Source organism: Nyctereutes procyonoides, unplaced genomic scaffold (assembly GCF_905146905.1).
Source record: "Nyctereutes procyonoides isolate TBG_1078 unplaced genomic scaffold, NYPRO_anot_genome, whole genome shotgun sequence".
Classification (NCBI taxonomy): Eukaryota; Metazoa; Chordata; class Mammalia; order Carnivora; family Canidae; genus Nyctereutes; species Nyctereutes procyonoides.
The window spans coordinates 4,396,830-4,409,101 of record NW_026575123.1 but is presented as its reverse complement, the minus strand read 5'-3'; the positions used below and the strand labels follow the sequence as shown (position 1 = coordinate 4,409,101).

At 46.3% G+C, this 12,272-nt stretch overlaps 1 protein-coding gene across 1 annotated transcript in view; it reads left to right on the top strand.

Moving 5' to 3' along the window:
• The window catches only part of GRIN2B (glutamate ionotropic receptor NMDA type subunit 2B), a 280,635-nt gene extending 269,889 nt beyond the window's left edge, over positions 1 to 10,746 (top strand). The window contains exons 10-12 of the mRNA XM_055336794.1: positions 1,799 to 1,986; positions 6,111 to 6,349; positions 8,887 to 10,746. Coding sequence (XP_055192769.1) covers positions 1,799 to 1,986; positions 6,111 to 6,349; positions 8,887 to 10,746 — 2,287 coding nt within the window. The remainder of the gene's footprint in view (positions 1 to 1,798; positions 1,987 to 6,110; positions 6,350 to 8,886) is intronic.
• The last annotated feature ends 1,526 nt before the right edge of the window (positions 10,747 to 12,272 follow it).

Here is a 12,272-nt window from a genome sequence, read left to right as displayed (position 1 = left end):
TGTTTCTCACATTTATTAACTGTGCACTGAATCAGATATACCATGCTTGGGTGCCAGACAAAGTTAAAGCAAAGAAGACTGCATTTGCTTTCTATGGATTTCCAAGTTAAATTTGATAATATAATCCAGGCCAGTGCACAAAGATTCCTATGATATTATATACTTCTATGTATTTTTTTTTACAAATTATATTCTACTTGCATTAATGTAACCATGAAACAAGAATGAAATAGCCATAAAAGTTGAAGGGAAGAGTCAAGGCTAAGGTTCATGTATTATGCATGAAATGAAGACCGGTTGACCGGAAGATGAAAATAATGATTCTGTGTCTTGTGGACAAGGGAGAAATGAAAGAAGAAAAGAGTGAAGATTTTTAGACAGCAAACAGTGAGAATGTGTTGACTGATCTCCAATTCCAGCTTTTATTGGTGTCCTTTGATCCAGCTTTATACTCTAGAAAATATTTGTTTTTTAAAAGGAGCAAATACGTTGGCTTGCATAATCCCAGCCACATTGGTCCCTTTATTCATTTGGCTTTTAGAAGCCACAGCTGTGGAATAAGACAGACAGTTGAGCATGATAGATGTTGGGACTTTGGGGTGAAGGAGTCTTATAGCTGATTTTCTGTGTTGTATGACAACTAGCAGCACTTGGACCTTCCAGTGGCTCCAGTTCTGGAAAAGCCACCCAGATGCATGTTTACTTAAATACTGTAGACTCTCTCTTATCACCATAAAGTCACAGCAGATTTCAGGAGATGGGATTTGGGTATAGGATTCCCTTGGTAGGTAGTCTGGCCCCTGGTACAACCACAGTTGTTGATCATATCAGAGCTTTGGGGTTTTTGCTGTGCCACTTTTCTGTAGGGTACTCATGGGCCTTTTGGAAAATGTTCTGTATCTTACCATACCGGAAAGAGTTTTGTTTTGTTTTGTTTTTCTTAAAGAGGGCTAAAACTAATTTCCCTTGCAAAAGTGAAGGGTATGATGCATGCTTTTCTTTCTTGTAGACTTCTCTGTATTACCTACCTATATGGCTATATCTGAATTTCTTTCTCTACTTTTGATGTGTTTAAATGTTGGTTTGAAATATTGGTCTATGCCTTCCTGCCCTTACCTAGACCTACTCCCTTCCCTATATATTCCTTCCTTAGAAAGCACAAAATATAAAATGAGATTCTTATATGTTTAGGAACTTGAGAGATCTGAATTCTTCTACATGTTGGGTTCTCCTGTAGTTATGCACATTTGCTGTTAACACGAGCCTGTGCTGCTACCACCCAACTACTCATTTCTTTCCTTGTGCTGCAAAACAGAATATTGAAACCTTTCTGACCACAAAAAATAGCAACGCACATCTATTGAAACACATACACCTACACCTAGCCCCACTCTGGACTGTAATGAACTGAGAAATGAAAAATGTTATATAAATCTAACCCATGCTATTTGTTGTTATCATTGTGATGGTTACTTTTCATTATTTCTGTTATTATTTTTATTGATTCCTTTTTACTCCTTCTCCTTTCAGACACAGCTTATGAGTTGGCTTCGGGCCCGACTTACATTCTCATCATTCCCAGTGGGAGCGAAAGAACTCCTTTCAACCTTAAATCACATAAAGAACAGCCTAGGATTTAGGCTTTAGATTCTGGCTGAGTTCCAACTCAAGCCTTACTTTGAACCAGTTTTCCCCATAGTTTGCTGGAACCCTACTGCTTCATATTAATGGCCCCCATAGGTAGTTTTGTACTAAAATTCCTCCACTGGATTGTTTGTTTGCTTCCTTTTTTGCACAGGAAACTGGATGCCTTCATCTATGATGCAGCAGTGCTGAACTACATGGCGGGCAGAGATGAAGGCTGCAAGCTGGTGACCATTGGCAGTGGGAAAGTCTTTGCTTCCACTGGTTATGGCATTGCCATCCAAAAAGATTCTGGGTGGAAGCGCCAGGTGGACCTTGCTATCCTCCAGCTATTCGGAGATGGTGAGTCACGGAAGGGGAAAGTGCTTGTTTGGGCTCTTCTGATGGTCAGTGCAAAACACCAACCTTTCTTCTCCACTCCTGTAAGCCCTGCATTTCCAGAACAGTATTTTGCAGTATCCTGTGAAACTTGGGGTATAGGTATTTGTGTCCTAGGGCTGCCATAATAAAATGCCACAGCTGAGTGACTAAGATAATAAAGATTTGTCTCACCGTTCTAGAGGCCAGAAGTCCAAGATCAAACTGTCAGCATTGGTTCCTTCTGAGGACCTCGAGGGATAGTCTGTTCCATGCCTCTTCCCCTAGCCCATGGTGGGCTTGCTGACAACTCTTTAGCATTCTTTCACTTGTTGACACATCACCTCATGTCTGCCTTTATGTTCACATGGCATGTTCCCTCTGTGCCTGTATTCTCTCTATATATGTGTTTGTCTGATTTCCCCATTTTTAAGGATGCCAGTTACATTGGGTTAGAGTGCCCACCCTACTCTAGGATGACCTCATCTTAACTAATTCCATCTGCAGTGACCTCATTTCCAAATAAAGTCACATTTCAAGGTACTGGGGATTAGGACTTCCAACAGAGGAATTTGGCAGGGGAAGGGGGTGTTGGAGGGAAACACAATTCAAGCCATAACTGGGTGCAATTTGGGAGAGAGGATTAAAGTAGTTGATCAAGGAGGTGTGTCTCAGGATTGCAGGTTTTGATCAAAGCTTCAAGGATAAAGTATGAGAAGCTAGAATTAGATGTTCCAAGCAATCTTTTTGCGTGTGGTCAGAGCAGTGGATAGGACTTCCAAAAGGTCTCAGCTTTTTTTCTATGTCCAGACAAAGGTTATATACTTGTGGCCATCTATTCATTCTTCTCTCCCTCCCATTTTTCTCTTTCAGCTGGATGAGGTAGGAATCAGGCCCAGGATCCCCTGAGGCAGACACTCATAAGGCACTCCCCAGTGTCATTCTGGCAGGAGACCGAGCAGCCAGTTTGCTTGAAAAAAAAAAAAATCTCATCTCCAATTTCATTATACTGTGTTTTCTGCATCCCTCTTCACTTGTTGTCTAAAGTACCTACCCTTCCTGTTAGCCTCACAGAAGCTAATCCAGTTATGGATGAGCAGCCTGACTCTGCTTGGCCCCACAGGCCATCAGCAAGGCTGTTCTCTAAATCATGTCTACAGAACCTTTTCTGATATGGATGAGATAAGAGGCATCAGAACACAGCTGGATTTTCAGACTCTAGGTGAGGTTAGCTGTTCTATTAGTTAGGAAAGTCATAGTTTGATCAAAGAAATGAGTAAAAAGTGCTTTGGTTACCGTTGGAAAGACTAGGGGGTTCTAGCTGGAATGCTAACAAGCTGTGTGGGTATGAGGGCTTCTGTAATTCTCATGTTGCTATCACTCAAAGGCAATAACAGAGCCTCTTCTATGAGGAAGGACAGCAGAGGAGATGATTGGCCGAAGCTTCCCAAAACTAGTCGGTTTACACAAAGTTCCACTTTTTAACCAAACTGGAATCATTAGAACAGGCAGTTTTCTTCATGAGATTTTCATAATTTTTTTTGCCTCGAATTAGATGCATTCTAGGGCACATGGATTCCTTCATTTTCTTTTTTTTTTTTTTTTTCATTTACTACATATTCATTTAGCCTTTATTTTAAAAATGTTATTATTCATTTATTTTTTTAATTGAAGTATAGTTGACATGCAATGTTACATTACCTTCAGGAGTACAACATAGTGATTCAACAAGTCTATGCACTATGCCTTGCTCAGCACAAGTGTAGCTCCCACCTGTCACCATGCAGCACTATTATAGTACCATTGGCTGTATTCCCTATGCTGTGCTTTTTATCCTGGTGAAAGTTAGCATTATTTTTTTTTATAAATTAATTTTTATTGGTGTTCAATTTACCAACATACAGAATAACACCCAGTGCTCATCCCGTCAAGTGTCCCCCTCCGTGCCCGTCACCCATTCACCCCCACCCCCCGCCCTCCTCCCCTTCCACCACCCCTAGTTCATTTCCCAGAGTTAGAAGTCTTTATGTTCTGTGTCCCTTTCTGATATCTCCCACACATTTCTTCTCCCTTCCCTTATATTCCCCTTCACTATTATTCATATTCCCCAAATAAGTGAGAACATACACTGTTTGTCCTTCTCCGGTTGACTTACTTCACTCAGCATAATACCCTCCAGTTCCATCCACGTTGAAGCAAATGGTGGGTATTTGTTGTTTCTAATGGCTGAGTAATATTCCATTGTATACATAAACCACATCTTCTTTATCCATTCATCTTTCGATGGGCACCGAGGCTCCTTCCACAGTTTGGCTATTGTGGACATGGCTGCTAGAAACATCGGGGTGCAGGTGCCCCGGCGTTTCATTGCATCTGAATCTTCGGGGTAAATCCCTAACAGTGCAATTGCTGGGTCGTAGGGCAGGTCTATTTTTAATTCTTTGAGGAACCTCCACACAGTTTTCCAGAGTGGCTGCACCAGTTCACATTCCCACCAACAGTGTAAGAGGGTTCCCTTTTCTCCGCATCCTCTCCAACATTTGTTGTTTCCTGCCTTGTTAATTTTCCCCATTCTCACTGGTGTGAGGTGGTATCTCATTGTGGTTTTGATTTGTATTTCCCTGATGGCAAGTGATGCAGAGCATTTTCTCATGTGCATGTCCTTAATTCCAAAACCAGACAAAGACCCCACCAAAAAGGAGAATTACAGACCAATATCCCTGATGAACATGGATGCAAAAATTCTCAACAAGATACTAGCCAATAGGATCCAACAACACATTAAGAAAATCATTCACCATGACCAAGTAGGATTTATCCCCGGGATGCAAGGCTGGTTCAACACTCGTAAAACAATCAATGTGATTCATCATATCAGCAAGAGAAAAACCAAGAACCATATGATCCTCTCATTAGATGCAGAGAAAGCATTTGACAAAATACAGCATCCATTCCTGATTAAAACTCTTCAGAGTGTAGGGATAGAGGGAACTTTCCTCGATATCTTAAAAGCCATCTACGAAAAGCCCACAGCAAATATCATTCTCAATGGGGAAGTACTGGGAGCCTTTCCCCTAAGATCAGGAACCAGACAGGGATGTCCACTCTCACCACTGCCTTCATTTTCTTTTGTCTAAGGTTTCTGCCTTTCTAATTCCTAGTATCCAATGAAGTGAATAAAGATTATTGACCCTGACATGAATCGAATTAATCAAAACTTCTCTAAGCGGTGTTACAAGGAGGCAGGTCTGAATTTGGTGGTCTCCTTTGGTTCAAGCTCGCTCCCCTTTACTCTTAATATTTCTATTTCCCTCTGCAACAAGAGATCAATCAGTAAGTATGAGGGTCAGTGGAGAATCAGTCCATCTCTCTGCGTATCTCTCTATCCCTCCTTGCGCAGCCCAATCTGATTTGCATATTTGTGAGAGCAATTTTCTGAATCTCAGTTTGATTAATGTCATTTCTTACTATTTACCGAAGAAAATACAAAGCTTACTTTGTCTGGTTCTCAAGCCCTCAGCAATATTGCTGCAACTTTTTTTTGTTCAGCTTCCTTTGCCTCCTTTCACTCTTTTGGAGCTGCTGTTCTGCATGTCTTTCCCAAACAAGCCTTGTGTTGGCCCACCTTCCTCCCATTGATCATGCCATTTCTGCTGCCTGTAGTGCCTTTTCATGTGGGAGAAATTAAAATTCACCTGTTTGCCATGCTCACCTACCAGTCCTACCTTCCTCATGAAAACCCACTGGCCACCCACTCACAATATTACTCTCCTGAATTTGAACCCCAGTTACCTGCATATTGCTAGTCCTATTGATTATTTATATATCCATTTGCACTGGATAGATAATGGAGAGCAGAGATAATGCCTCATATCCTTGTGTCACTGCAGTACCCACATTAACCTGTCAACTGAATGCTGGTTGAATACATTGATGAGTTAATATATAGTGGTATTAATAAAATTACTGTGAACTTTATTAACTTTCTTTCTCTCTCTCTCTCTCTCTTTTTTCTCTTTTCCCTCATGTTTTTCTCTCTCTTCCCTAATACCCCACCTGTTCCCCTTCTGTCTTTTCTTTATCTGTTCCCTTTTCTGCCATGTCTCCAGGGGAGATGGAGGAGCTAGAAGCTCTTTGGCTCACTGGCATTTGCCACAATGAAAAGAATGAGGTCATGAGCAGCCAGCTGGACATTGACAACATGGCAGGAGTCTTCTACATGTTGGGGGCAGCCATGGCTCTCAGTCTCATCACCTTCATCTGTGAACACCTTTTCTATTGGCAATTCCGGCACTGCTTTATGGGTGTCTGTTCCGGCAAGCCTGGCATGGTCTTCTCCATCAGCAGAGTAAGTGGTTTGACTGAGGTGCCGGGAGCTTGTGAAGGACAGCTTAGTCTAGCACTCTGCAAAACAGAGAGACCAAGAAGAGCACTGACCCCAGCCTCGTAGGGGCTTTTAGCTAGGCTAAAGCGAGACACTACATCCTATATGTTTCCCCTAAGGGGTCGGGCGATATAATTTCAGGTAGCTCAAAAAAATGGGTGATACAGTTTTTCCTTCAAGAGACAGCTTTGTGTATGGGATTTGGGCATTTGGTTCTCAATAAAGACTAGCAGATCTATCAAAATGAAAAATTTGGCCTTCTACCAAATGCCTTCCATCACCATTAGTTAATTCTGTTTGGACTGTATTAATCATTTAATCTTTTTTTTAAATCATGTTTCTATTCAAATAGTGAAATGTAATGTATCTCTCTTACTCTGACATACAAAGATATATCACTGGTAGTTCCACTCTTCCACTCTGTTTTAACCATGTGTGAGCAATGGGAAGTTAAAGAGCTTTATAGAACCTTCAGAAGTAAGTACTGACCCACAATACATTTATATTCTAGAAACTTCCTTAACTGGAACAAAAGCACTACTCTTAAGTTGTTCTTTATTTAGATCTCTTCCACTTTTCTGGTCCAAAGTGAGGATTTGGGACTCAGTTTTAAATATGAATAGAGGATCACAGGAAAGGGGGAGGAAGCAGGCTTCTTTTAATTTTGTCAATAAGATTATGGGATTCATTCATGAGAGAAGACCTCAGATGTCCTTTTAGAATAGAGGTCCAGATTTCAGATATAACTAACTCTGGCTCTAATGGAGTTATGTAAGAAAATGGATTTCTCATTAAGTCGTTCTGTCTTTTCATCATTTTCCTATAGTATTTTAGTGATAGAAAACAGTTTCCTCTCTAGCTGTGAGCTGATTCAAGCCATTCAGTAACCTGTAAGCAGGAGGAAGGAATGTGGGGTCCCTGAGCCACATTGTTCCACTGCGTGGTCCTTTCTAAGATCCCAGATAGGGTAATGGCAGAAGCAGTGGGAGCTGGTGGCCTGTAATAGAAAGGCCATTCATTGGCCTGCGGTATAATCAAGGCCTCTGCAGAGGAAGAACACTCGGCACTTTCCCTTGGCCACAATCAAGCAGTGTTAGAAAGCAAGGAGGGTAACTTTACCTTGAAGATCTCGAGTCTCGATACTGCACTCTGGGACAGTGAGGCTCACCTCATCTAAACCTCTCTTCGTTCTCACTTAGCAGCAGTTCTCCATTCTAATCTTCTCCGTTCTCGTCCCCATCTGTTGGGGCAACTTCCCAATCCCCTTTGTTTCAAAGACCCCATTCAAACGACCTCCCCTTCACCTAGTTCCCTCTCCGGGGAGAAAAGTTCCAAACGTGTCCACTTTTCAAGGCAGGGAGCAAGACATTAGCAGGTTGGCTTGACTTGGGACTTGACCCCGACTCATTACCTCTCCTTGGATGGTGTTCTTTAAGGCCTGGTACAAGGAGTTGTATCCAGGGAGTTCTCAATCAATACTAATTTGTCACGATATTAATTATGCATGATAAGATTAAGTGAGTGAGAAAGTATAAGAAGGAAACCAGGAGCTAAAGAGAATAAATGAGAGGCTCAACAGGGGAATTATTTATTTCTATTTAGTACTTGCTATCTGTCCCAATTCTGCCCTCCCACGGTGCACAGCACAGCAGGAGAAAAATTCTTCTTTGACCCCAGGGCTCCCTGACTCTCTCTGTGAATTTGGTTCGCACTTGGCTCAAGAAGAGAACTGGGTCACCTGGGTGGCTCAGCGGTTGAGCGTCTGCCTTTGGCTCACTCAGGTCATGATCCTGGGGTCCTGGGATTGAGTCCTGCATCGGGTTCCCTGCAGGGAGCCTGCTTCTTCCTCTGCCTGTGTCTCTGCCTCTCTCTGTGTGTCTCTCATGAATAAATAATAAAAACTTTAAAGAGAGAGAGAGGAGAGAGAGAACTGCTCAGCTGCTATTTGGTGCCCAGAATCCTCAAAGCCACTCAAAATTTGTCAGCTGGAAGAACGGCTGTGGTGCGCTCCGAGCTCCCGTGCATACGCAAGCAGCGGGGGCCAGCCAGGGCAGAAGGCCCCAACATCCACGGAGCATGGCTCCTGGCAGCTGACGATAAGTTTTGCCATCAGTTGATATCACAACCTCATTTTTAAGATCTGGAAACCTAGGCAGAGGAAGGAAAATCAGTGCAAGTCAATGGTGGAATGGAGGTGTAGAATGTCACGTCTTAAAATTCTAGTCTGTTTAGTCAAAGTCACTGGGAGTGCCGTGTCCCCTCGAGGAGAGCCAAGCCACTGAGCTTAGCTCGTGATATGAAAACTTGCTAAATTCAAGGTGATCAATCAGGCAAGCTTCCAGCCACATCGTCCTATGAATATACTAAGACTTTTTCATGTTTTCCTTGACTTTTCTTAACCAGTTAGATAGTTGGTAGTGGTGGAGGGGCAGGCATAATGTTCTGTGGTCATTTCCAGCCTCGCTGGGGACCTGACCCATCTCATCCTCTTCCTGCTGCAGGGTATCTACAGTTGCATCCATGGAGTGGCTATCGAGGAGCGCCAGTCCGTGATGAATTCCCCCACCGCGACCATGAACAACACACACTCCAACATCCTGCGCCTGCTCCGCACGGCCAAGAACATGGCCAACCTGTCTGGTGTGAACGGCTCCCCCCAGAGTGCCCTGGACTTCATCCGACGTGAGTCGTCCGTCTATGACATCTCCGAGCACCGCCGCAGCTTCACGCATTCCGACTGCAAATCCTACAACAACCCGCCGTGCGAGGAGAACCTCTTCAGCGACTACATCAGTGAGGTGGAGAGGACTTTTGGTAACCTGCAGCTGAAGGACAGCAACGTGTACCAAGATCACTATCACCACCACCACCGGCCCCACAGCATCGGCAGCGCCAGCTCCATCGACGGGCTCTACGACTGTGACAACCCGCCTTTCACCACCCAGCCGAGGTCCATCAGCAAGAAGCCCCTGGACCTCGGCCTCCCCTCCTCCAAACACAGCCAGCTCAGTGACCTGTACGGCAAATTCTCCTTCAAGAGCGACCGCTACAGTGGCCACGATGACTTGATCCGCTCGGACGTGTCTGACATCTCCACGCACACGGTCACCTACGGAAACATCGAGGGCAACGCCGCCAAGAGGCGCAAGCAGCAATACAAGGACAGCCTGAAGAAGCGGCCGGCGTCGGCCAAGTCCCGGCGGGAGTTCGACGAGATCGAGCTGGCCTACCGCCGCCGGCCGCCCCGCTCCCCGGACCACAAGCGTTACTTCAGGGACAAGGAGGGGCTCCGGGACTTCTACCTGGACCAGTTCCGCACCAAGGAGAACTCCCCGCACTGGGAGCACGTGGACCTGACGGACATCTACAAGGAGCAGAGCGATGACTTTAAGCGCGACTCGGTGAGCGGAGGAGGGCCCTGTACCAACAGGTCTCACCTCAAACACGGGGCGGGCGACAAGCACGGCGTGGTCAGCGGGGTCCCGGCCCCTTGGGAGAAGAACCTGAGCAACGTGGATTGGGAGGACCGCTCCGGGGGCAACTTTTGCCGCAGCTGCCCCTCAAAGCTGCACAACTACTCCACGGCGGTGACCGGGCAGAACTCGGGCCGGCAGGCGTGCATCCGGTGCGAGGCCTGCAAGAAGGCAGGGAACCTGTACGACATCAGCGAGGACAACTCCCTGCAGGAGCTGGACCAGCCGGCTGCCCCCGTGGCGGTGCCGTCAAACGCGCCCAGCGCCAAGTACCCCCAGAGCCCGACCAACTCCAAGGCCCAGAAGAAGACCCGGAACAAGCTGCGCCGGCAGCACTCCTACGACACCTTCGTGGACCTGCAGAAGGAAGAAGCCGCCTTGGCCCCGCGCAGCGTGAGCCTGAAAGACAAGGGCCGGTTCCTGGACGGGAGTCCCTACGCCCACATGTTTGAGACGCCAGCTGGCGAGAGCACCTTTGCCAACCACGAGTCCTCAGTGGCCGCCGCCGGACACCGCCACCACAACAACCCCGGCGGCGGCGGCTATATGCTCAGCAAGTCGCTCTACCCCGACCGGGTCACGCAAAACCCTTTCATCCCCACTTTTGGGGACGACCAGTGCTTGCTCCATGGCAGCAAATCCTACTTCTTCAGGCAGCCCACGGTGGCGGGGGCGCCGAAAGCCAGGCCAGACTTCCGCGCCCTTGTCACCAACAAGCCGGTGGTCTCGGCCCTGCACGGGGCCGTGCCAGGCCGTTTCCAGAAAGACATCTGTATAGGGAACCAGTCCAACCCCTGTGTGCCTAACAACAAAAACCCCAGGGCTTTCAATGGCTCCAGCAATGGGCATGTTTATGAGAAACTTTCTAGTATTGAGTCTGATGTCTGAGTGAGGGAAGAGAGAGGTTTGAAGGTGGGTATGGGAGGGTGGGGCTGTGGGCGTGTGGTGCGCATGTCACGGAGGGTGACGGGGGTGAACTTGGTTCCCATTTGCTCCTTTCTTGTTTTAGTTTATTTATGGAATCCTGGAGTTCTGATTCCTCCTGAGGGCAGCCCTGGTGACCAGTACCATCTCTCCTCCCTTTCTGGGTCTTTCCTCCCTCCCCACCTGTCAGCCCTTCCTTCCCTGGGAAAGAATACAGTGGGTGCTCAGCCCCCGGGGGCAGAGTGGAGGAAGGAAGTGGCTGCGTGTGTGAGCTTCCTCCCAGCATGGAAGGGCTATTAGCCACCCACTTGGAGTGAAGCAGGGAGAAGCAAAGGGAGGCCACACGAGCCCATGATAGCTCTTCCGAAACGGAACTTTAGGTTTAGGTGAGAAAGCAGAAGCGTCCAAACACGACCACTTAGTGTACTGCCTGTGAACGAAAAGAGGCTTTTGCTAAATTCTTGTCACTCAGGTGGTGTCTGTTTAGGGATTGCGTGTGGTGCAGAGGGCAGGAGGCCCTGTGTGTTTATATATAAGCCAAAAAAAAAAAATGTTTGTTTTGATGCCATGAGGCTCATTAGTGGTGAACTGGAACAAAGGGTCATTAGTGGATGACGGAAAGCACCCCAGAGATGTGTCCCATGGTGCATTCGAGGCAAGAGAGGACAGACTGCCTGTGCGTGTGTGTCCATGCACACTTGTGCAGATGTGTAGTCTACACAGGCATGCAGTCAGGGGCCTCTGCCTGTAGAGTAGGCAACCTTGACTCATAATGGCGTTTCTTTCAACAATGGACTAAACAATGGACTTGTGTTGGCTTATATACAAACAGACATGGTCATATGTCACCTGAATGTTGGCTGTCTCTCTCCTTCACCCTTCCTGAATGAGGAGAATGGAAGTTCTTGGCCGAGAAGATTATGTGGTCTAGACAAAAAGGTGATGAACAATCCTACAAGAGCAAGGTACAAAAGTAACTCCTCCGTGGTTCAGCAGGTTTTGACCAAGAACTTTCCAGGCAGGCTAAAGGGAAATAGAAGCAGCCATCATTCTTTTGCCCACAGTCAAGAGCAAAAGATCCTCTAAAGCTTTATTGAGCTTTTTGCCCCTTCAGCTGGCCAAGGTCAGGGGAGGAGCTAAGCAAGGCTTGGGGAATAGGGGAGTTGTTAATGGTAGGGTAAGTGAGAGAGGGGGATGTTTTCAATGCTTTGATCCCTTCTTACTTAACCTGGAGCTGGAAGAGCTTGTTCTCACCAGAATTGATCACCGCCAATGAGGAACAGATGGTTAAGGGGAGTGAGCTTGCTCCATGAGTACAGCTCAAGAGATGTGGAGGGAAGTGAGGAGATTTGGAAGTGGAGAGGGTAGGAGAGGAGAGACTCCCTCACCACCTCCACTGGGTCTGGCTCCCTGAGAATGTGACATTGAGCCCAATGTGAACATTCTCAGTAGAAGCCCTTCCCCCTTCCTACCACACCTTCTTTCCCTCC